General features: G+C 38.1%; 2 protein-coding genes across 7 annotated transcripts; one reads left to right on the forward strand and one right to left on the reverse strand.

Annotated features, from left to right (window-relative positions):
* On the reverse strand, nucleotides 1-8,650 carry calcoco2 (calcium binding and coiled-coil domain 2). 2 transcript variants are annotated; one of them, XM_034107167.2, is made up of 15 exons: nucleotides 8,541-8,650; nucleotides 7,948-8,121; nucleotides 7,501-7,603; nucleotides 6,254-6,414; nucleotides 5,903-6,028; nucleotides 5,686-5,811; nucleotides 5,502-5,612; nucleotides 5,334-5,428; nucleotides 5,179-5,248; nucleotides 4,555-4,722; nucleotides 4,280-4,468; nucleotides 3,996-4,112; nucleotides 3,584-3,761; nucleotides 2,079-2,128; nucleotides 1-1,414 (listed from the first exon to the last, which is right to left on the reverse strand). In XM_034107167.2, the coding sequence occupies exons 2-15, from the start codon at nucleotides 8,113-8,115 to the stop codon at nucleotides 1,253-1,255; spliced, it is 1,824 nt and encodes a 607-aa protein (XP_033963058.1). In that variant the 5' UTR covers nucleotides 8,116-8,121; nucleotides 8,541-8,650; the 3' UTR covers nucleotides 1-1,252. The 2 variants fall into 2 exon arrangements, with proteins under 2 accessions (XP_033963058.1, XP_033963057.1); XM_034107166.2 differs by having other exon boundaries at nucleotides 1-1,417.
* Nucleotides 8,651-10,138: 1,488 nt separating this feature from the next.
* Nucleotides 10,139-23,908, forward strand: ttll6 (tubulin tyrosine ligase-like family, member 6). Of its 5 annotated transcripts, XM_071206701.1 has the most exons (18): nucleotides 10,139-10,253; nucleotides 11,601-11,784; nucleotides 13,034-13,167; nucleotides 14,373-14,521; nucleotides 14,684-14,722; nucleotides 15,540-15,658; nucleotides 16,046-16,176; nucleotides 17,015-17,171; nucleotides 17,253-17,396; nucleotides 18,045-18,130; nucleotides 18,228-18,453; nucleotides 19,451-19,629; nucleotides 19,711-19,899; nucleotides 20,452-20,626; nucleotides 20,933-21,184; nucleotides 21,331-21,396; nucleotides 22,078-22,198; nucleotides 23,629-23,908. In XM_071206701.1, exons 4-18 carry the CDS (start codon nucleotides 14,374-14,376, stop codon nucleotides 23,892-23,894), a joined length of 2,298 nt encoding a protein of 765 aa, XP_071062802.1. In that variant the 5' UTR covers nucleotides 10,139-10,253; nucleotides 11,601-11,784; nucleotides 13,034-13,167; nucleotide 14,373; the 3' UTR covers nucleotides 23,895-23,908. The 5 variants fall into 5 exon arrangements, with proteins under 5 accessions (XP_071062802.1, XP_071062801.1, XP_071062804.1 ...); XM_071206700.1 differs by lacking the exon at nucleotides 13,034-13,167; XM_071206703.1 differs by lacking the exon at nucleotides 13,034-13,167 and having other exon boundaries at nucleotides 23,632-23,908.
* Nucleotides 23,909-25,270: the final 1,362 nt, after the last annotated feature.

Consider the following 25,270-nt stretch of genomic DNA (forward strand, 5'->3'; position numbering starts at 1 on the left):
CATTTTTTCCATTTGGTTTTTATTACGTCAGCAGAATATTCAAATGCACTTTATTAAATTGAATTGATCCTTTAAAACAGTCACATCGATCAACCTCGCATCAACAACTCATTCTGTCATACACCCTTAAAATCAAATCAGCACGATCCGGTTATACTAGATCAACAATTATCTCAAAGATAAGTTCAAAGCTATACTGTGAATATAGAATTGTGGTGAATACATATGAAGTTTAAAAGGACATTTTAATGATTTATTCAACCCAATGGAACAGTCTATTGTTCAAGTATGTTTTGCCTTTTTTTACAGAAAGTCTTGAATACCTTACTGCTGTTTATTTGACAAAGCATACCATGGGTTTAAAAAAATGGAAATAATGGTTGTCATTTATTTTAGTACAATATATGAAAATCACCTCTCAATGGTTTGAAAGTCCTTCAATTGTCTACTTTAATGTTTATACCTTTTTACTATGGAGGTTTGTAAGGGCTGGGTTCCGAACATCAGTTCTTTTTTATCTCCCTATGTCCAAAACATCATAACATTTATTTCTTCTATGATGAAAAAGTTATGGATTTAAATCATACATTTTCAGATTTAATCCAAAAATGAAGGGTCAATTTTACAATAGCATATATTATATATACATTATAATTTCAGAGTAATATATGAAGCAAAAAACACCTGAGATATGATTCAAAATCAAGTAAAATAAATAAATAATATTATCCGAGATAAAAGAAAAGTACATTCATGAGAATAAACTAAAGATAAATATATTTTGAAATTTAAAGTCACAAATCTTAGAGAAAAATACTCGCCAGTGTTTAGTGTGACTTTTGTTTAGGCAAAACATATCTGATTTATGCTTAGACAGCATTCAACATTTAAGAACTTTGGCTTTTATTCTTAAATAAGAATAAGGGATTCCGGTATTAATAGACGAAAACCAGTTATCAAAACATTTCAAATGTTGCCCAGTTCTGGGGAAGTTTACTTTTAAGGATATGATAACATTTGCCCAAAATAAAGGACATTACATGCTGTAAATCAGGTAGGATTCATGTTTTTAGCAGTGCTTTTTTTGCTATACAGGACCTAATGGAAAGAACCCTTCAGAAAGCGTAAGTATGCTTTGATAAATGACCTATAGTAAAGTTGATACACAGGAAATGTGTGAAAAAAATATCAACATGGTCCTTTTACACATGACCACCCATCTTGTTAGAGGTTTGCTTTCTCCAGCCGTTTCTCACAGCTCGTGGCCGTAGACGTGATCTTCGTACATCGCCTGCTCCATGTTGTCACAGATCAACGTGCAGTAGGGACACAATCGGTGACTCCGCTCGTGCTGCTCCAGTTCGTGTTGGGTTATGCCGGGGAAGCTCTCCTGGCAGTAACGACACACCAGCATCTGCTGAAATAGAGATGGTAACAAAATATGGAGCGGATTACGTGTTGAGGCCTCCTTAAAAAATAAACGGTAAACAGCCAAGGCACACAAGTGTTAGATCCAGAGCTCCGTCAGGGAGGGAGGATTTCTCTTTTAGTGTGTGTTTTGATGGGTTGACGGTTGCCTAAGTTTGTTTCAATACTAGAAATAACAAAAGTGTACTAGGGCCATTGTAGGAAAATGATGTTATCTGACTCGCATATGAACGGACAATGTGGTTTTGTCAATGAACCACATTGCCTTACCTTGAAAAATTGGACATTTTATGAATCTCAGAGAATAATCAAGTTATTTTTTCTCCCAGCTGCTTTATTTATTTGACCTACAATGGCCCTAATACATTTTATGTACGAATTTGGTTATTTAGGTTGTATAAAACGGACTGTTAACTAGCTGGTACTTTATAGGTACTCTATAGGTTTCCATTTAGTACCTTGTCTTCATAGTGTCTGAGAAATATGTAGAGGGATGTTTAGCAAATACTGATATGAAAAATAAGAGCTAGAAAATATAAATAGAAGAACAGCTGCCACATGTTGTTGATATGAATCATTTGAGTGATGGGGACAGGTGAGGTTGTGGCTTCCTTCCTTCCCTAATGATGTACTAATATTATTTAACTTACCTCTTGCTCTGTGTCTTCAGCACTTCCTGGAGGGAAAGAGTATGCATTTTCTGGAAAATATATTGGGAAATGGTTAGTAGATATAACAACTTTAACAACAAGATTATGGCTTATCTTACAAATGAAATGTCTGATAAATGAAGTAACGTGATCACATAGACATTTTTATAAATCTGCCAGATGTTAATACATGTTAATGCTAACGATAAATAACAATACATATTATGATTTTGAATGATAACAAATGTATATATATGTGTGCCTTGTATCTTATGGGTTTACAAGACAGTGAAAGTGGTCAACATTTAATTCATCACAAAATAACTAAATATTTTGAATTCTTTCCCAAACTTTTCAAATAGATTCTGGTCTCACAAAAGATTCCTTCCCTGAAGCACAACTTAAAGGGGACCCAGTTGTGCTTTTTGGTGTATTATTTCCTGTAGTGTGTTATATAGGTTTTTGTGCATGTAAATGGTCTGCAAAGGCTAAAATCCCAAAGGGGGAGTTTCTCTCTCCCCCCCCCCCCCCCCCCCCTATTTGACTCCTTTGTTTACTTCAGTATATGGACATCACTATGTAACGCTCCAATTTCTATTGGCTAGTGTTCCAACACATTTGACGTGATAGGCTAAAGGGCGGGACATCTCAAGCGATTGACCAATCACAAAACTGGCCAGCTAACAGCTAACTCAACCTGAAAATGAGCATAATAGGGCCCCTTTAAGTTTCATAATCATTCAGGAAAAATAACTCAACGTGGATGAAGTTAATTTTACTAAAAAAAAAACCTGACATCCTAGTAAAAAGTAAAGTTGAAACAGTTAAACCCATTCTCAGTTTCACATACTGTAGCTTACATTACAAAAAAAGTCTTCTTTGGAGTTTAAGCTGCCGCTAATGCTAGTGTTCCTGAGCCAAACTGTGCACATAGTAATTGTTTTCTTTTGTTTAAATAATACTTCACGTTAAGTTCTATACTCTAGTATACCTAAAAAAATGTGTGTAACTTGTGTTTAAATCATAAAGCAACACATCATTTTCCCCTAACATGACACACATTACAACTGTTAAAGTAAAAGCTTCTTAAGCACCAGGAAAAGCACTTTATAAATGTAATGTGTTGTTGTTATTATTATTATTATGTCTAAATAGAGAGGGTATGTCTTTGGCGGTTGGCAGATTTATGTCCTAATGGTATATACATATCGTCATATAGCCCAACACTGATGTCTATTCCTGTCTGATACTAGATATTACCTCAAGTAAACGGGTGACAGGTTCTGGGAAAGACAAGTTGCCATTATCATTTTACATTTCTTGAAGCTCTACAATTGAAAATCCATTCACCTCCAGTGTCTCAGTTGTCTGAGATAGGAAAGTGTTTGTGGATTCATTTTCATTTTGTGATTTGAGTGAACCTACCCTCAATACTGCGAGAAAAACATTCTTGGAATTAACTTTTTAACTCTCTTCTTTAAATACAGCAAAAATAATTTTCTCACCTATGGTGTCGTACACATGCACTTCAGGTGTGTCCTGCTGTGGCTGCCAGTTGTCGGTGGGTGATGCAGAGGCAGGGCGTGGGGGGGTCTCAGGCTGCCTGGACGGTAAGTCAGCAGGGGGTACCGAGTGGTGTTCGTCATAAACTCTGCGCAGCCCATCGATATCATTATTAAGACTCTGACGGAAGAAATACAGTTAGCATCTATCACCACGTGGTGTAACCATTTGTACATGTGCATATACATTTCTACTATTAGAAATACATTTCTACTCACTTAAATGAATGGTATTGTGTTTATTCTCTTTTTCAGAAATTCGCACTAATTAATGTTATGCCCTTAAAATCTAAATAACTTAAATAACATACATTAAAAAAAGAGGCCATTTTAAACCGAAAAAGTGTTCACGTACCTGGTTTTCTTTGTGGAGCCCTTCTTTCTCGTGTCTTAGCAGCATGATCATATCTTCCTTGTCCTCTACAATGCCCTCTATATCTGCGATTGCTGCATGTGCATCTGCGAGCTGTAGCTAAAAAGAATGAAGGAAAACAAGCCTCAGTGTTAAACACGTCCTAGTATGAAGCAAAAAATGGGCCCCTTTAAGATTTCCTTGACCTGAACTTCTCTACCGACCGATAGCTTGAACTTGTAGCCACATAATATAGCTAAACCGTTCTCACAATTTTTTGAGTTTACCTCTATTTTGTTACTTTTTCGTTGTTCCTTTTCCAATGATTTGATAATCTTCTCCGACTGTTCACTGACTTCCAGTAGATCTTTCTGTAGAAACTCAGATTGTCTCACACTTTTGTTGGCTTCCTCTCTCTCGGACACGAGCTGCAGCTGAACTTCCTGTAGCTGGGTGGCCAGAGTCCGACACTTCTCCTGGAGAGAAAACAGCAATAATCATTTAGCGTAAATAAAGAGTCCCGGTGTTGTTTGTATTAAAATCATTAGTATTTTGTTCCCACCCTTAGATCGTCCTCAGGACAGTTCTGCAGAGTCTCCTGCTGCGACAGCCTCTTGTGTAACTCCTGGTTCTCCCTCTTCAGGTCGTCCATGTTGTGTGTGAGGCTTTGCAGCTTTTGCAGCTCCACAGAGAGCCTCTCCTTCTCTTTCTCACTGCTCTGAAGGTCAACCTGCCAAAGGTAAAGAACACAAGATGTAAATGTTGAACTGGACGCAAGTAATCTATTAATCTGACCTTTTATTTTTTAGATTGACCTGATGACGTCAGTGCAACAAAGTGTTAGAACGGTGTTTATAGTGGCAAAGGTATCTCATTTTTGAACTGATTTAACTTGTGATGTTACTTATAGTTATGGGTGTACTATTCCCGGTATGATCTGCTCTTTAAGAGTAAGCCTGCACATATTTGTATAGGGCTGCAACTAATTAAGAAAAGTGACTAAATTAATCTATCATCAAAATAGTTTTTGTGTGCATCTGTATAAAAAAACAGTTTTAGAAAAGTGAAAATATATAGAAGGATAGAAACCAATGCGCTCTGCTTTGACAGAGTAGAAAAGTCAAATCCACTAAAAGAAACAATCTAAAATAACACCATCAGGCGCTCTGCTACAAAGTAGATTTACCTGGAGAAGCTGGTCGTTGTCTTTCAACTTTAACAGTTCCCTTTGAGTTCCTCTGAGTTGAGGTTCTAGCCTAAAACACACCAAAAAAAGCTGTTACAGGCAAAGAAACTATTTTACTTTGATGATGAATAATAAACCGTGCAGACTCGACTCACGTGGAAATCTCCGCACTCTGATCATTGATCTTCCTGTTCAGCTCCTCGCGCTCCTCTTTCATTTGGTTGATCTTTATCACAGCTCGATTGTATTTCTGTAAGAAAACATATGATTTATAAAAGATTTTGTCAGAGCCTTTAACAGCAAAAAAGATACAATCATCTTACCTCATTTTGCTTTGATTCTCCATCCAAACTCAGGATTTGACTACGTCCTTTCTGCGCGGCGGCTTCATGTTGCTGCGTCTCCATCTGCTTTGTCATTTGGGTCAACATCTCCTGTTGACGGCACACCAAGGTTAGTCTTCACACCGAAGATGCAGCACTGATTTCACACGACTGAAATACAAACCTTTGCGTTGTCCGTTTCTTTCCCCTGCTGCTGTAAGGTGCTCTGTAAGTTGTCCTTTTCTCCCTTGATTTGATCCATTTGTTTGACCAGTTGACTCATTTCTTTCTCTTTCTGATCATTCTGCTCCTGTAGAAATAAATCATACCATGTCAAACATCAAAGTTCAATATTTATGTAACTCTCCATGGCGCAATGAGTTCATTATCTTTCAGCAAACCTTTAAGCTGGCAGCTTCTTGCTGTTCCTTCTGTAGGTAATTTGTTAAGGTTTTGTTTTCTTTCCTTATCTGATCCAGCTCTTTCCGCAGATTAGATGTCTCCTGTACGCCCTTTTCCAACTGCTCCTGGGCTCGGAAAAACACATTGAATCAATATAAAGCTTTATTTAGATTCACCTTTCTTTCTGTTTTCATTACATATAAACAGTTGTGTCTGCTAAACAAGTGCTCAAATCCTCACACTTCTGCAAAAAGTACTAATTGATTATTAAATATTTCTACAGTGGTCATGTATTGATTTAAGATACACCCGCTGGCGTTGGCTCCACATCTATCATTTGCGTTTGATACCTGTGTTGTAATAACCAGGAGGTCATCATCCACGCTGCCCTCCATGCTTTGCTCCTCTGGACTTCTGAAACAGAAAGGAGTGCTGGCTCCTCGCACGTTACCAGTACTGTTCACGTAGCAGAACTGGTAGAACTCGACCTCATCTTTAGGCAGGTAGTACTCTGATGGGACAGGAACAGAGTGAGCAAAAGCTTGTTACAATGTTTTCAGGGCTGTAATTAAAGTTTGTTTTCTTTGTTGATTCATTAATCAGTTGTTCAGCCTATAGAAAGTCAGAAAATAGTGAAAAAGGCCACTTCTAAAACTCCTTAGTATGTCCTGGGTGGTGCTTGTTTACAGGCTAAAATACAAATTATGACATTTAAGAAAATGTAAGTTGGGAATGTGTAGACTTGTGACAGGACTTTTTATTTTTTGTATCTGAAATGTCATAATTCTAATCACTGTAAGTAATCAGTAAAATCTTAATTAGGTTGTCATTTAATTTACAAGCAGAAACACTCTCTCACTCTTGTGTTGTTGTTTTTTTTAATTGTAGGAGAATCTATACTTTGGAAAAAATTGAAACTATCTGAGAAAGAAGTTGAGTTCCACACTGAGGCAGTAAACTGTGATGACATGTCACAAGAATACAATAGTTCCTCAAAAAAAACGTCAGTCAGCCACTGGTCTAAAAGACAGTAGAGGTGTTTAGTTAAATGATCAAAATGTCTAAAAACAGCAAATAAATGCTGCAGGAAACCTCCAAAATATGGAGATGTCCTGCTTTCCTCTGTTAAATATCATATTAAATATCTTTGGGTTATAGACTGAACAAACAAAACATTTCACCTTGAGATACTGGGATATACATTTTCACTATTTATTGACATTTTATAGACCATACGATCAATAAATTAATATAGAAAATAATCCGCAGATATGTCAATACTGAAAAAAAACCTGTTAGAAGCAACCTTCAAAGACACTGAAACTAAATATCTTGAAGCTCTGAGAAATTAGAAAGTGGAGAGAAAATAAAATCTGACCCTAGTTTGAATAGAAGACTGAATAAGAGATGATGTCAACAACACTGAGCCAAAGGATCAGATGTGTGTCATCATAGCAGCGCATAAAACCGATTTAAGAGCCACTAATTACTCATGACCTGTTTACACTTTACATTCAGTGTTCCAGACATCTGAAGGCCACGTAACAAGCATGACTAAGCATTATCACCCTGTGGGAAAAGTGAAACTATTCCTTACCTTTAAAATAAGCTTGCCTGTTGGCAGACTCTTGCCCTACCACATCCAGAGATGGCTCCACCCAAACAAAGGTATGATAATCCTTTGTTGAGCTCCACCCCACCTGAAGAGGAGACAAAACAAGAAATGCACCACGCAGATATATAAAAACAAATCACGTGAGCACAGGTACTTTTCCTATCTGGTTGAATGTTGCCCTTTGAATTTAGATGTATCATGTTTGATTAGGACGGGCCAAATAATAATAATATTTTTTTAGAAAGAAACATTTTTCATTTCCTGTTTTCATCAGAATACATTTTCTGGAAACCAACTAAACTGCCTAAACATATTTTCCCAATGTGTTCCTGTGACTGATTTGAAATGTCCATACCAACATGAAATCAAATTACGAAGGAACTACAATGATTATTTATTGCTAAAGCAACTTTTACATTTTTTCCTCACCTTAAAAATGCCCACCCAGTCCCTGGGGTTCGGCTGGAAGGCAGCAGTGAGGGTGTAGCAGCAGGTGATTCCGGGGATTGAAGGCGGGTATGAGTACGGGGTGTCGGTGAACACCACCTGGGAGAAGGTGTGGGGATTACGGCCCTCGGCCTCTGCGGGGTTCTCCATGGGGAGCTGCAGCCAATAAACAAGATAACCACATGACAGCAGGGGAAATGTCAGATATCAGCACCCGTGTTTTCTCAGGCTCCCTTCTTCCTGTTGTTGTTGAAGCGTAGCCCCCAACCTTTAGTTTCATTTTCCTCCAAATCCATTACGCATTCAAAGTTAACTCAGAAACACGGCGTTAAAGAGGCTTAAACGTTTTTTAAAACGATTTCGCCTCTCACTAAGGGTGATATTTAATCTGTTTTACAAACTTTTAGAGAGTAATTAACGTTTTATAAACATAAAAATAAAGAAAGCGAAAGTGAGCTGCGGCAACAAAGACCGTACCCGAAACATTATAACATGTTAACTTCAATAAACAAAATAGTTTACTTCTTCAACATACATTTTCTGACTAAATGTTGAAACAAAGACACAAAACTTACATTTGCAGGCACTTGTCACAACACCGACATCAACCGTCTTCTCAGGTCGGATTCAGGCGCTGTGATGAGTTCAAGTTCTGTTCGGATGTTTGTAGTACCAACTTCGTAAACACCGACAAAACGTGCATGTAAAATGTCCCAGTAAAAAAAGTTACCCATAATTTCACTTTTTCCATGTGATTTTACAGAATATATTAAGATTCTTAAACCTATAAACACCAAAAAGTAATACAACTCCGAAACATGTGATTAATACTTAAAAAGGTATAGGCTAATTAATAATTTTCGATTTTCACCTAATTAATATATAGCCTATCTTGCAATATAATATATATTTGCACTCTATCAACTCTTTTCCATTTTTAACTGCAATTGCTAAGCAACACTTTATATCTTTTTTCTTTGACCGACATCCCCACATAGTTTCCATTTTTCTACATTATGTATCAGTTTTATGTGTTGTAGCCTACGTGTTACTAATTTACTACACATTTAAAATAGATTTACAACCTAGGCTAAACGCGCAAGTACACATACAATACATTGCTGCCTTGTTTCAGATTGTTCCAAAGGCATCAGTAGTTGCGTGAGAAAAGTCCCGTATGCTGAATTATGGGAATTGTAGGCCAATATAAACAAATTACTCACTCCTATCTTCTGCAGTGTGACATAAAAACACAAGAGGGAGCCACACACTGAATACGTGTGATGATCTTTGTAATTATGTTACGACAATAAACCCTTAGACATTGCTCGGTTCAAAACTCAGTGTGTGTTTTGACTTATATATTCCTGCTTTTCATTTTTGCATGACAGGCTCCTAACATAAAGGTCCAGCATACTTTGGGAGATAAGACTAAAGAGAGCTCTGTGATATAGTGTGTGTATGCATTTTTTATTAAGATGTATTCATTTGATCAATAACGACGCTTCTTGTTAATAATATAAAAAAACCATGTTTCACTGCAACTTTTATTTATAATTTTCACCACCATTTTTATGCTACTTTACTTTAGTAACTATTTTACACATCAATACCATGAGTATAACATTATCATTTTTAAGTATAAGAAATATAATGTTGCCATGCTAACTTTCATTAACCATAATGGCCAAGGACGTAGGAAGAATACACTTCAAAATAAAAAACAATTGTTACACAAATAATATTTAAAAGAAATGCACCATATTAACCAATGCATAAATAAATAAAACTGATAACAGTACCACCTGATACATGTTTTTGCCTACATTAGGAAATACAAATTGAAAATAAATGAATCTGTATAGTTTTATATAGTTTAGGATGCAAAGGTATGAATTACAACAGATCACGGAACTTTTTTTTCTAATAATCTACAATTTAATTCCAGAGAGACAAGTATATATTTTATATGAGAATTACGTTACAATTACAGAAAACCTTATCTTGAAACAAACTACAAGGTACACCTGTGGTTGTTTTATTGTGTATCTTTTCTAGAACAACCAATCAGACACGAGAACTCTCACACCCGCGGCTTGTGATAGGCTAAGGGCGTAACAGAGGACGTTCCACCCAAAAAAGGCACCACGGCGCGTGTTGGCCTCGAGTTCATTCATGTTTACATTTGTAGGTTTCGTCCCCACTGTGTGTCAAGCCAAGAAGACTACAATACGACCCTCCTGACATCAGCCACGTTACTCAAGGATGCTCTGTTTGTTTGTGGGCCGGTAACGAGAATACTTACCTATGTAGAGCGGTAATGTCACGTGTATGACGTTTGTATTTGTCTAAAAGTGAATTGTTTAACGTCTCCTGCTAGCTGGCAGTTAGCCTGAAGCATTCCGTTACCATAGCAACTATACAGTACAAATGATTAGCATATAGCTAGCTACAACTCATGTTGCTAGCTCACGATGTTTAATCTTTGATTTATTTAAATGATGACTACCTGAGACTTTCAAACACTCGTGGTAAACATTACAAATACAATTCAGAGATGTTGCTCACAAACAGAAAACGTATTAAACTAAACTGCTGCACGTTATGCCTAATTTAGGTGAAATAAATGCTACCTAGAAGTCTCTCACGAGCAGGGGTGGAACAGGTATTTACATCAATAGCCTACTAATACTACGCTGTACATACTCTGTTAAAAGTAAAACTGTTACATTACTCTAACTGTTACATTACAACTAATACATTATTTGGTTGTTTTATGTTTGCAAAGAAGGAATGTGTAAAGTAACTATAGCTGTCAAATAATTGAAGTAAGATAAAAAGAACATTACCTCTTAAATGTAGTGTATTAAGTACAAAGGGGCATGAATAAAAAAGACTCAAGTAAAGTACAAGTAGCTTTAATGTTTAGCTTAAGTACAGTATTTACATAAATGTACTTTGTTACATTGACATGATCTATTTATTTGGAGCCTCACAGCATAGCCCTCCTTTGTGTCTGCAAAAAATGACATTGTCACCTCTTTGCATATTCAATTCACTAAGTTATACTTTATTTACTGACAACATTTATTTAATGACACACCTGAGACATTATTTAATAATATTTAAAAGAAAGGATCACATTAATTTCTCCTACTTGCATTTTATATCTCTCCATAAAAACACCTGGGAGATATAAGACACATTGTATTGTTTGTCTACAACTTTAACCAGCATTTCCCCTTCTGCCTGTACTTCATTTGTAATGTCTTCAATGGAAGACTAGGCTTCAACTGAAGGTTCTCCATTTCAACTTGGCTCCAAGATGGATGTCCAACCTGTTCACTTACACCACACACTGTCACTCTGCTTTTCAGCACAGATTTAAATTCAACAACTCGAGCTGTTGAAAAACACATCTCCTATTTCAGTGAACAAATATCAGGGATTATCTCTCTCCTCTCTCCCAGTGAGGGCTCATTGCCGCTCATGTTTGCTCTCCCATCATGTCATGGGGGATCAGGTGTTTGTCTCCACAGTTTCTAATTGGTCACCAGATCCACCACTGGGCTCGTTGCTTGAGTGTGTAAGTCAATCTGAACTGAGGATACAAATCTATTCTCTTTTTTTCAAAGATTCCAGTGGCAGACAGTGCACGAGGTGGAGATGTGGATCATTGGTTTTTCGACTGAGTAGTGTGACAGCGTCTTAAAGAGCTCTTGAAACAAGGATTTGTGTACCAAAGACGAAAGCAGACGGATAAGGGAGGCAGCATCTTCCATCACCTTTGTCCTCACAGATGTAGGCTCAACACTGCAGGTGAGTACGAGCCATTTCTTGAAGTGAAGACGGTAAACAAGGTTACTCATTTCCAAATTAAAAAAGTTACAATAATCTTAAATGCATACAGTCTGCAGATGTGTTTCTAATATTCAGTCTATGTAGTAGTGCAGTCTTAAAAATGACGACAAAGTTAATTTAACATCTCTCAAACACTGAACCTTATTACTTTTGTTGTTTAACCAGACATGCATTCATTTTAAGTGGCAGTTTAAGGCTTTAGTGGTTAAACTGGCAAATTGATTACTAGAACTAAAAGATGATTAGTGCTGATTTTAAAGAAATTGTTAGTTATTTAACCAAAAATAGGAGAGCATTTGTGTGTTATTGCCTTTAGTATGTGACAAATTGTGTTGCTTTTATGTTTCATATATATCATCGCAAATGTATTGGCAGTTGTAAAATGAAATTAGCAATTTTAAGACAAAACGTGGGCTTTGGTTACACTCCTGTACATTCCATTCCAGTTAAACTCAGCTTTACTTATTTATATTGTACCTTTTCTACAAACATGCAGCCCAAAGTGCTTCATATTTTTGCAACACTAAAGAACCTACAACATTAAAACAATATAATGCTCAAAATCAATGAATACAACTCAAAATGAAAACTCGTTTAAAATATGCGGCACATTTATTTATATTGTTTTAATTATTTAACTTGAAAATAAAGATAACTATTACTAATAATGCAGCATCATTGTGAATGTTGACAAGTGAGAGGCAGTCTGCTGAACCAGGTTGAAAAGCTAATAAGACAAGAAATGATCTTTTCCTTCATGACATTAAAATAATTAAGCAGCAGTGAAACCTCCGCTCCGTAGAAGCAAGAGATACATTTCAAAAATGGCAAGGATATCCCCTTTAAAGACGTTTCAGTGTTTAGTGCTTTAGTACTTATTGTGTTCATTATTAAAGGAAATACGGTGATGGTATGTCTTGCCATGGTGTAGCATAAATGCAGGGTCTTATGTAATGATACTTAGCAGATTACAAAGTAATTCTCATTGGGTCCAGTCGTTGTTGGTTGAGGACAGATGTTATTACCTGGTGATGTTGTTGTTGCACGCTGAGGGAAAACCTTGGAGAAGCCCTTTGCGGGACTGTAACTGTATCCGGGCTGAGGTCAGCGGTGCGTCTCGGCCCGATGTAAAGCTCACAGTTCAGGGCCAGGATTATCTAGATCATTGGATCAGAATACTGTCACCGAGCACCGTAACCTCCCACAGGGTGCCTGGGATGTCCCTCCATACTGCCACCACGTTCTCCATCATTACCACTTTCAACCCTACAAGACACCAGATAGGAGGCTGAGGAGAGCAGCTGAGATGCTGCTGTGACGATTGTCGTCCACTGTGCTCAGGTCAGAGTGCAGATGGACATAGAAAGACTATCAATTGAACTACACCCGCCTGGGTTTATTCCTATAAACTTTGGATTTTTAGACATGCTGGAAGCAGGGCTTTATATCGATCAGTTGATTCATCACTCTGGTCCAGACCTAAATATCTCTACAACTATTACATTGATTGTCATTTAAACCATTTACTGATGTTATTGGCCCCCTGAAGACGATCCCTTATGACTTTGGTGACGCTCTGAATTTTGCTCTGGTACCACCATGAGGTGTACATTTCTGGTTTGGACTCAAATATTTCTACAAATATTTGATGGTTTGCCATGAAATTGTTACACACTTGTATGTTCCCCGTTAGGGTGAATTGTTATTACCTTGGTTTGAATCAAAGGGACACTACTAAAACCATACAAAAAACTACAATACTTTAAGTGTGTATGTTATAGTGGCGTGTAAAGGTAACGGTGGACATTGTAACCAAATTAATATTACAACGCTCAACCCTTTTGTTTACCAGTGCGTGACAAGTGGCCTTCAAGTAACCTGAAGTTGGTTTGTCCATTGTGGGCTACCGTAGCAAAGTCAGGTGAAACATGGCGCACTCACGGCAGAGATGCACATAAGATAAAATTGACCTTTATTTACCCCCGTGGAGAAATTCAGGAGTTAAAGCAGCAACAGAGTGAGAATGAAAAACAGGACAGTACAGATTCACACAAAGTAAAAAAAAAAATAATACAAATTATATAGTAACTGTTAAAACAACAACAACAAGGTAAACGTTGCCTTGTTCTAAGCAAACCCAATTCTTAGTTTCAGGTACTAATACGCTAATGCTTCCTGTTCCTTTTATATCAACACTACGAAAAGCTCTACATTTAATTCCCACTTGCTCTTGTCAAACTATGAATGACTTGTATCCGTCCTGCCACAATAACCTTTGAATGCGGGTGTTTGACATTGTGCTAACAGCCAGAGCACTCACCTGATGAGAGGAGTGGAAACAGTAACATGAGTCCTTGCTCGCACTTACACCATATCCTTTGTTCTGTTTGATTGAATTTCATTGGCTTCAATGGCTGTGCCCATGAAAACATACCATGAGAAAGAGTGGACTGGCATACTTTGCAAACTGTCACATAATGTGTGCTTTAAAAAAAAAATTTGCTCACATTCAAATGAGTGCATTTCTTTTTGTTTTCCACATCCAGGATGGGTCTACAGGTGGACAGCCCAGACAGAAAAGGTGATGCACTAAAATATGATCAGCAGGGAGAAGGAGAGGGTGGCGAAAGCCAAGCGGAAGCCTGCACCCGCACCCCGCCACCCATTAACAAAAAGAGGAAGAAAAACAAGAAGAGGTATTTTCCTACAACATCTCCTCCAGTTGCCGGTACCTCCAAGCACACTGACAGTTAGGATGCTCATCATTTGTTGAAAGGATGAGCCTGATGAAGTATTTGAAGGATCTCGCAGCAAAGCAGATGTCTGTCCCTCTTTCTGTCTCTCTTCTCTTCCAGATGACTGTGGATCAACATCACCAACTGCAAATATGAAAGTGGTACGTTTGAATGGCTAAGTCATACATTTCTGTTATTTAATGAAAGTATTAGTCCAAGCTATACATGGTTTGTACAAAGTCAGGAAAGTGCTTGGTTTTAGCTGTAAAGTTTTAGTTATATGCTTGAATTAATTAAAATGTAGACCTTGGAAAATGCGTGATTTTTATTATCATCTGATGTTTTATCTACACAATCAGCTGTGTACACCAACAGTCTTTTGTTATTTGAAATCAAAACAATCCTGTCATCATATTGTAGAAGTAATGTGCCTCCGGTCCCCCAACTGCAGTGTTGGAACTCACCAATGCTCATGAGGCGTACATAATAACTAACATATCATAAACTTTATTTGTATAGCAAAACATCTGGCACTAATTGTTTTACAATAAGGGAAAGGTTTTTTTCGAGTGAAACAGGGATATATTCCCATAATTTCTGGAACATTAGATGGATAATAATAACACACACTTGATCAAATAAGATGCCAAGTTACCATATTTACATCATGCACATATATACAAACATTCCTATATTTTATTTTAATGTATTTTTTATTTCAGTGTTGGGTATTTGAATTTTATTAAGACAAAAACTCAATCATTTTGCCCCAAGTGCACTCTTTACAAATCCCTGCAGCCAGCTTCAAACAGCTGATGTAAAAACTGAAACCAGAAGAGTGTAAAACTATTTTATTTGGGTTTATTGTTCGGGTGTCAACGTACTTTTGGCCTTGTAAAATAATCCGTAGCTCATCTTGTAGAAGAAAATATTGATAGAAATGGATTTAATGAATACACTCTCTGCTGGTGGTCTCAGTGCGGCATGCTGCTCGCAGATACGGCCTCAGAGAGGCAGCGGAGGGGGACGACTGGACACTGTTCTGGACCGACTGCTCTGTGTCCCTAGACCGGGTTAAGGACATGAAACGATACCAGGTATTCCACTGAACACCCATTACTCCCATAACCCTTGAACCCTCATCAAACTGAATTGAACTGTGAATTCATCTGCAAATGGATTGTATGGGACTAGTCTCCTGCTCTGTCATATTGTAATAGCCTCAATATGCATACACATGAATACAAAATATAGATTTCCATTGAGATTGCTTTATTTTCTCATTGCTCATGAAAGTCTTTCAGCTCAAGCAATCCATTTGTAATTGAATTGGGTAACTCAGTGCAGGAAGTATGCAGGAGGTTATGACCCTATGATTTATCTGGAATGAATAAGTACTATTGGTTTATTTGGTCATATCTCACTTGTAACATTTTGTACCTCCCCATTAAACATTGTTGTGTGTGTCTCTTGTGTCTTTGCAGAAAATAAACCATTTCCCAGGGATGAGTGAGATCTGCCGGAAAGATTTACTGGCAAGAAACATGAACCGTATGCTCAAGCTTTTCCCCAAAGACTACAATATCTTCCCCAGAACGTGGTGCCTTCCTGCAGAGTCAGTTTGCACTTACCACTGTGATATTGATCTTTTATTTCGTTTTTTGTGTGTGTCATAATATCTGGAAGCCCTGAGAGGAGAATGAAAAAACGAATTCTGGGGATTAGTTTTCTCTAACTTAACTTCCAAATGGTCTTCTTGTGTTTATTAGGATTTAAAGCATTAATGAGATTGATACTTGTTCTGACCAAAAAAAAGGAAATCATCTGACAATGCTTTTTTTATTCATCTGTCTTCACAAATGAAAATAGTACATGAAAAGATATCCTGGTGAGACCCTTTTCTAACCTCGTCCCATCAGTGTGTTAGGGGCTGCTGAGGGGCAGGGTAATTGGAGGCATCTACATGCTTGCAGTGGCTCCACACACTCCCAAGTGAGCACATGGGAAGCAGGTGTGGAGAGCCACACAGCTGGAGGTCATCAACAGGGAAGAAAAGGGCACCTGAGAAGTTCAGTGTGTGTGATGCATGCCTAGAGAAGGGGGCTCTGTATTTAGCCTCTTAGGGGTTACAAGGAAACGTTCTCATTGATGGCTCTTCTGGTTTCAGACAGAGGGTGAAAAGAGGTGCTGCTTCTCGGGCAGTATGAGAAACATAAACAAGCTTTTTGAACATTAAAGCATGGAAACATGTCACATGAGTAGAGGCACAAAATACAAATATGAAGCTGAAAATGAGCGTATTAGGGCCCCGTTGAGAACATGGAGTAGTGCTACACTACACCCTCTGGTGGTAGACATATTTATTACAACAACATAAATGCCTTTATCATTTACTTGCCTCTTAAGGCTTCCACACTTAATAAACTAACTCCTCATGTGATTTTACTTTGCAGTTACAGTGACTTCCAAGCTTACACCAGGGCCAAAAAAAGCAAGACGTATATCTGTAAGCCAGATACCGGTTGCCAAGGCAAAGGCATCATCATCACCAAGTCAAGTAAAGACATTCAACCTGGAGAACACATGATCTGCCAGGTTTACGTCTCCAAGGTGACGGCCGGTTATACACAACACAGAAACACAAACGCATAGGGGTTGAAATTAACTTGTCTTTTGACATTCCCTCCTCAGCCTTACATAATCGACGGATTCAAGTTTGACTTGCGTATTTACGTCCTGGTGACGTCATGTGACCCTTTCAGCATATTCATGTTCAAGGAGGGACTGACTCGCTTCTGCACCACCAAGTACAACGAACCAACGCAAAGCAATGTGGTGAGAAATGTCTATAAATATTCTATACTGACCAATCATAGGTTACATTATCCTTTATTAACATAAACACAAAAACGTTATTTTATTTTTGTTTTAATCTTGCATACAAGTCCAAAATGTTAAATGATCCGCTGCGGAAAGAAGTCCCCAAAAATGTTTACTTTTTCATCAAGTTTAAATAACTTATTTTATATTGAAGATTGTCCTTGTGATTACAAAGTGCTTCACAAACAATACTTTTACAAAAATATTACACTGAGACATGCACTGACATTCCAGTATATAACTCTTTTGGTTACAAATAAAATAAAATACAATATTAGAGCACAGCAGATGCAAATTACAATTATTATTAATTATTAAATAATAATTTAATAATCAGTAAACCCTAACCCGTTCATATATGAGCAAATTCTAATGTCCTTAAACGCATAATAACTTTAATAATGTCCAGTGAGATGCAGTTTTCACCATGGCAGATTTAGAAAAACAGAAAATGCTCACATTAGAGTTTAAAACCCTTTCTTAAAGAATGTTTTCATTATTAAAATTCTTGCAGATCATTTTTCTCTCTATCTTTCTCAACCTGTAACTGTATATCCCAGTCTTGTGTGTGATGTATCTCTTCCCTTGTATTTCTCATGTTAGGAGGATGTGTGCATGCATCTCACCAACTACGCCATCAACAAGAACAGCGAGAACTTTGTGCGTGACGAGGACAAGGGCAGCAAACGGTAACACATTGACAATGCTTGTTGTTGTGTCATAGTACTAACACTACTTACAATCTGCATATTTACTGCATGTTTGTTGTGTTTGCCCCTCCCCCAGTAAGCTTTCCACCCTGACAAAGCTCCTGGAGTCCATCAACTGCAACACAGACAAGATGTGGCACGACATTGAGGATGTGATCATAAAGACTCTGATCTCTGCTCATCCAATCCTAAAGCATAATTACCACACATGCTTCCCGAACCACACCACGGGCAGCGCCTGCTTCGAGATCCTGGGTTTCGATGTTCTGCTGGACCACCGGCTCAGACCCTGGGTGCTGGAGGTGAGAGACCCTCTCTAACCTCTGTTTAAAAAGGCTTGTTGTTGTGAACCACACCTGCAAACAGCTGAGCCTGACTCTATGAGTATAAGATAGTTCCAATATGAAACTATTCATAACCAGGTCTGTGGATTATCATCAGTAACGGCAGCATGCTGCAAATCACAAAAAACGATTTAGATCAATAAAAAGCATTAAAGGTATTATTATAAGGGCACAAAACTAAATCTATTTAAATGTATACTTATACTAAAATTAACATTTTAAGTAACAAAATGTTACCTTTCAAGTCTTTAGGGTTGAAATAATTATTATATACTATTTTACATTACATGTCATTTGTTAGACGCTTTTATCCAAAGCGACTAACATACATTCAGTACTGTGGACAATCCCCACAGCAGCAATGCTGACTGCAGTGGGACTCGAACTTGCTATCCCCCTGATTCGAAGTCCAGCACACTAACCACTGAGCCACAGCCTCCCCCTTTTACAGTATAATCTAATTCCTTTAGCTTTTTCCTTTATACATTGATCATATGTATGTGTCAATTTAAGACCCAAGGCTCTTCATTTTCTATCGGACTGCACCATTCTATTATCCATGTAATGCCTTGTGCATCTTTTTATACACATTTACCTAAAGTTTAGCCAATTATGAGATAAAGAACTATATTAATCCCAAAGGTGACTGGTTCAATCAAAACCAATACAATTCTACACGCTAAGTGTATGAGAAGTCATATTAACACTAATGCCTGATAGAATATCAATAAAAGCAATAAGTGTATTAAATTAAGTAAACTAAAATTGAAAAAGAGTATTGCTGATTATATTTAACAGTAATACAAATTAATATCATAATGAATACTTTTTATTTAATTGAAAGTAAATGTCCCTAGCTGCACATCATGAGTTCATATTAAAGTTAAAGGGGTTCAAATCTTACCCAGAAGATGTGAATAGACTTCTTACTCGATCAGTACATTTTGTATTCCAGGTGAATCACTCCCCAAGTTTTACCACCGACTCGCAGCTGGACCGCGAGGTGAAGGACGCGCTACTCTACGACACGCTGGTTCTCATCAACCTGGGTGCCTGCGACCGCCGCAAGATCACCAAAGAGGATCGGCGCAGGGTGAAAGACAGGCTGCAGCAAAACAGCACCAGAGAGGCCAGGTAGAGTTCTGTCAGTCTCAAGTGATGTGTTATTTCCCCAAGGTCAGGCACCCGTCGGTGACTGCTATCGTGTGTGTGCAGGTCGGAGGAGATGCGACAGTGCCAGGCAGCCATGGTGGAGCAGATGGAGCGGTACGAGGCCAAGCACCTGGGAGGCTTCAAGAGGATCTACCCCAGAGAAGGAGGGGAGAAATACGACAAGTACTTCAAACACAGCAGCTCGCTCTTCCAGGAGACCGCAGCCTCCAAAGCCAAAGAGGAGTGTGCCAGGTACCTGCAGACACAAACGTAGTGAAGAGCCGTTAGTGATGCACTTACAGTAGAGGCAGTAGGAGGAAAAGATGGTCCATGGTAGGAAAGTGAAAAAGTGTAATCTGCTCGTTTTGTGCACAAAAGAAGACAAACATTTCAACCTGCAGCTTTACTGAAGTTAAAGGAGGTCGTGCCTCACTACACAAGTGATAGCAGGTGTTATTAAATTCAACCTGCTACTGAAATGATGAGATAATCATTTAGAGTTGATCAACAAAAAAGTAGTGAGAAGAAATAAGTGTTTGTGTTAGTGACGGCCCACTCAGCCCATTCAAATGTGTTGACGAGCTCACAAGAAAAATGCATCCAGAGGAGAAACTTTGATTGGCAGAGGGGAGGCATTCAACTGATGGCCTCGACTGAAATTATATTTGGTAGGGCTTTGATCTTGTTTTTCATTATTATTTTGTTCTTATTTTTAGGTTCAGAAAAGGGGATATAATTGCAGTGAATAATATCAGACTTAATGCCAAATAGGGATGCTAAGGTTTCTGTGTATTGTGTGTTTAGGCAACAACTGCAAGAGCTGCGTCTGAAGCAGGAGCAGAGGGAGAGACACCAGAGGGGGGGCAGGAGGAGAGACCTGCAGGGGGAGACTGCCGGGGAGACAGTCAGACCCCGAAGAGAACAACCCCCCGACTCCAACAGTGACTGTGACCTGCAGCCAGTGAGGCGCTCCTGTCATGTGAGATGCAGCGTCCACATGTCGCCACAAGAGGGAGTCAAACAGCCTCTGTCTCGTGATGATGAATGCTTCATATACTGGCTGACCCCTGAGAGGAAATAGACTCTTACCCAATTTAAATTAGCCACAATAATACTACTGAAGATAATTCCTATTGGACGTCTCATTTCAAATCCAAATATCTTTTATTGTGAAAACAAACAGTGTTATCAGGGGTATTCAGTGACAGTAATTGCTAATATATTGGAAATGCACATATATACAGTAAGGCAATCAAAACAAATTGAATCAAATGTCTCCCTGCAGTTCCCTCAGTCCAGTGCGTCAGTGGATCCTGAAGCTGCAGAAGGCCAGCAGGAGGAGGAGGAGGAGGAGGAAGACCCGGAGGAGCAGGAGCGAGCCGGCGCGCTGCTCCAGAGGAAGACATTGCTCCATGATCTCGGGGTGGTGGACCAGATCAGCCAGCTGCTGCAGGGCCGGGGGGACACAGGGGGGGTCCCACAGGACGCCTCCACCCAGTCGCAGATTAAACAGCCTCATCAGAGACAACACGCCAAGGTACTGTGTATGTGTGTCGTATAGAGCCACAGTGAACACAGCAACAACTAAGAATGAAGGCCTTGTATGGTCTCAAATGGCAGTTTGATTATAATGATTGTGTTTACTTTAGCTTCTAGTCCCTTCACTGTTTTCTTTTATTCCAGTTGGACTCTTTGATGCAGTTTCCTTTAAGAACAAAGCAGCAGCTCTGCACGCAGGTCTCACGGCAGGTAAAGAGACACGGGACACACCAATCCAATCCAAAATAATCCAATATAATGTGAGGGCCCCAACAACTCCATTTATTTGTTCAGATTAAGTGTAAGGGTTTTTAATTTTTCTGGATAAAACATTAATACTATAGAATAGAATAGTATAACAAAATAAGAATAGTGAGAAAATACCATTCACAAGGATTTTGGTTTGCTTGTTTTGTCCTACCAATATTACAAAGGATTCAAATATATTTGTTATACTCTCGAAAACCTTTAAATACTCACATTTGAGGAGCTGAAATAAGAGAATTTTGCTTGAAAATGTAAAAAGACAAGTGGATTTACTGTCTTTCAATCAAATAATTTGAAAAAAAGACTTGTAACATTATATTATTCAAGTTTTGCACAGGATTATGATTTCAAATATAACTGTTTGTTCTCCTAGAGGCCATATTGCTGGTTTGAAATGACAGTTCTACAGCTGCTTTCGAACTGTGGAAACTCTTTGAACAGACAAACAGCAGTCACATCATAATATTAACAAATACTCTTCAGTGGAGAATAAACGTATTAAGGTTTTGGCTTGATTGTATAACACTCTGAAAGCCCTTGAGGTGAATATCATGGATAATGTCAGCTCTAATGAAACATCATCATGGAGCAGGATTACAATGACATGATATCTGGGCTGTTTAGCAGAACCTCCACTCCCACATGACTCAGCAGCGCCTGCTCAGGGCCGCATGCATGGAGTCTGAGCACAGAGGAGAGGAGGAGACGCAGCGGAGCCTCAGCGCCCAGCGGACACTCTGGCCAGGTAAACACACCTCCACGCGCTTTCTGCTTTATACACAGCACACACTTCAGAACTTTGGATGCATCACAAGCTGCTCTGGGCTTTTTTCTCAGTGACACTGTCAATATTTAACATCTGTTTTGCCAATTTGTTGTCTTTATTGTTTCTGCAATTCCTAAATCATGTGTGTTCCACTATATTCTCAAAATAAAAGAGCGAAACTCCCTGAAAAGTGAGAAGAATATGATTTATTATCACAAATGTTGCATCAGAGACAGCTTTTCATACCTACCATTTTTCTTCTTTATTGTCTCCATCATATTCGTTACATGAATATTAACAAACCCAATTACAATGATACGTTTGAATCATATACATAATGTTCATTCATTCACTTTAAAATCACAAACATTATTAAAAACACAATTAAAAGCATTGTATAGGATCTTATAATTGCAATTCAAAACATTGTTTATATTTCTGGCATTTTGGATATTTTGGATTATTGTTATCTGGATATTGATATTCTTTCATTTGTATATGTATGGATGTTTTATATTTTATATTTGCACCCTTTCCTTATTGGTACCTCAACTGCTTCACACGCATATCCCTCAGGGTGAATACAATTCGATCTTTCCTTCAGTGTTGGGATGGAACTATATTTACTCAAGTCTTTTACTTCAGTACAATTTGAAGTTGCCTGTTCTTTACTTGAGTAATTCCATGTATTTTGCTTTACTACATTTGTTAGGGCAAATATTTTATTAATTACTCAACTACATATATTTGATAGCTTTAGTAACTTTGCATATTATGGTAATTAATAAACAATGTAAATACAATAATAAGAGATTATATTTAATACAATAATTTACAATTACAATTATTATCTGAATAAAATAATATTATTATTTGTGAACACATTGAAATGCAGTTCAGCATTAATATCTTGTACATACTATATATTGTATTATGTTCACATTTCTACTTTAACTTATATAAATATGTGTATTTTATTTTATTGGACATTTTACTTTTAATTTTTGTATAAATATCGTTATTTTATTTAAAATGTCTATTGCACATTCTTACTCTAACATTGTCTTTCTAAAATGGCGCAACTGTCACAACCCCATTTCCCCCAGGATAAGTCAAGTATTCCGATTCTGAACGCACGAATATGAATCCTATGATAAAGATTACAAAAGGTGTATGCCTCTGAAATGGGTCTGTATATTGAAAACTTTCAAATGTGATTCTAAAAGTCTCATTTTGACTTTAACTGATTTTGAATGCAGGATGTTTGCAGAGTATTTTCACCCTTTGGTATTTACTTCAACCTTAAACATCTGAATACTTCCCCTCCCCTTTTTCATGAAAACAAACACACTTAAACTCCACACCTGATATTCCCAGTGAGTCAGACCTCCTCTGTGTTTCCTCCTCAGCAGGGGGCTCTCTCTCTGGGAGGCAGGACTTCAGGAGCAGCTCCCCCACTTGCTCGCGGTCCCGTCCCAGCGTCCCCATCATAAACCACCACGTCCCCAAAGCCGCCCTGCGCTGCTCCTACGTGTCCCACGACCCCTCCGCTCTGCAGAGCCTGCTCGTCATCTCCACCCGGGCCCCCTTGGTCAGGAGGCCTGGCTTCTCTCTCATGGTCCGCAAATCCTCCCGCATAGCCCCCCCCCAGCAGGAGCATGGTAAAGGGCAGTGAGGGGAACCACAGCAACCTGCAGTGGGATGTAAAGTTCTGCAGAGGAGGAGTGGAGGTAGAGAAACTGTGAAACACACTGATACTTTATAGATAGATTTCATATCTGGACTCCTGCAGTTTACTCTGCTTGCCACTCAATAAGCTCCTGCACTGCACCACCAACACCATTATGGCTTTTTCACTTTTTCTACCCACTGTGTGTGCTCGCATATGTGGAACATTTTGCTCCAGGGATGAATTTATCTCAAATAAACCTCACCTACAGTGCCAAAATAAAAGCAGACAAGCCTGATTTAACAGCATGTGTCATCCAAATCCTCTGGGAAGATGGACCAGAATCTAATAAAGTCAGGGTTGATGAGCATGCATGTGCTTGATGAAATGGATATTATAAACACCACTAAAACCATATCTCAAGATTAACTGAGGGATATTAAAAAATAAAGGCCTTCTGCTCTTTTCTCAAGTTTTGATTTTTTTTGCACTATTGGTCAACAAAACATTTAATCTTTTTTTATAAATCACCTTCTTGTTTAATTCAATTTCCCGAGAAATAGATTCCAGTGATTTCATAATGTTTTATGGTTGCATATTTAAATATAATACATGCCTAATTTTTTTATTATTTTTTCGGAAATCTTTCAGTTTTGCTACACAGTGACTTATGAATCGAAAAGGAGTGTGTGTGGTTTCATCTCGAAGCTTTAATGAGAGTTGAAGAGGCCATAAAGTTTTACAGCATCCGGTTCCTTTTGTTTGGTCGCAGCCTGAAGACAGAAAGAAACAAAAAAATACGAAATTATCCAACAACACTGTGAGAAACGTTTTTCTATAAGTAAAGATTATCTTAATAGCTCAGAATATATAGATGGACAGTAATGTCTGCACATTATTATATGTCGAATTGGTATCTTGCATCAGAGTTTTAATGTCCAATCTCGCGCCTAAAAAAGGCCCATTTATCGACTAATTTGAATCGAAAGAGTTTTAATAAAATATATTTTAGCAAGCATGGCCCCTCCGAGGACTTGGTTTTCATTTTTGAACTTTTACAACATTACGAAAGCTAACGAGTTGAAAGGCCTAATCAGATTTATGCTTCATTATTCTAACTTTTAGGAATGAATATTAAAGATCAGAAGATAAACATGACAAGCTTTTGGAAATAATTACACGTTTCAAAGCAAATGTTCGTTGATCGTATTTTGATTCGCGAGTATGACATTTTAAGGAAAATAAAGTGACTTTGTCTGAGTTTGTGTGTCTTGGAGGCCAGGGGAGGATGAATGTGTTGCATTTCAGGAATTTATGGTTTTATTGCGTCTATAAATGTCGGACATGCTGGTTGTTTGTGGAAAATCACCAGATGCCAACTG

The sequence above is a fragment of the Pseudochaenichthys georgianus genome, chromosome 19 (genome assembly GCF_902827115.2).
Source record: "Pseudochaenichthys georgianus chromosome 19, fPseGeo1.2, whole genome shotgun sequence".
Lineage (NCBI taxonomy): Eukaryota > Metazoa > Chordata > Actinopteri > Perciformes > Channichthyidae > Pseudochaenichthys > Pseudochaenichthys georgianus.

Bases quoted from the DNA above. Each gene is read 5' to 3' on its own strand.
- ttll6 (XM_071206701.1), top strand. From the start codon at position 14,374: ATGGGTCTACAGGTGGACAGCCCAGACAGAAAAGGTGATGCACTAAAA. The intron at 19,630-19,710 runs GTAGAGTTCTGT...GTGTGTGTGCAG, and splicing joins AACAGCACCAGAGAGGCCAG to GTCGGAGGAGATGCGACAGT. The intron at 21,397-22,077 runs GTAAAGAGACAC...TGGGCTGTTTAG, and splicing joins GCACGCAGGTCTCACGGCAG to CAGAACCTCCACTCCCACAT.
- calcoco2 (XM_034107166.2), bottom strand. From the start codon at position 8,115: ATGGAGAACCCCGCAGAGGCCGAGGGCCGTAATCCCCACACCTTCTCC. The intron at 4,469-4,554 runs GTGGGAACAAAA...TTTTCTCTCCAG, and splicing joins GTCCTGAGGACGATCTAAGG to GAGAAGTGTCGGACTCTGGC. The intron at 2,129-3,583 runs GTGAGAAAATTA...TATATTTTCCAG, and splicing joins GCATGTGTACGACACCATAG to AAAATGCATACTCTTTCCCT.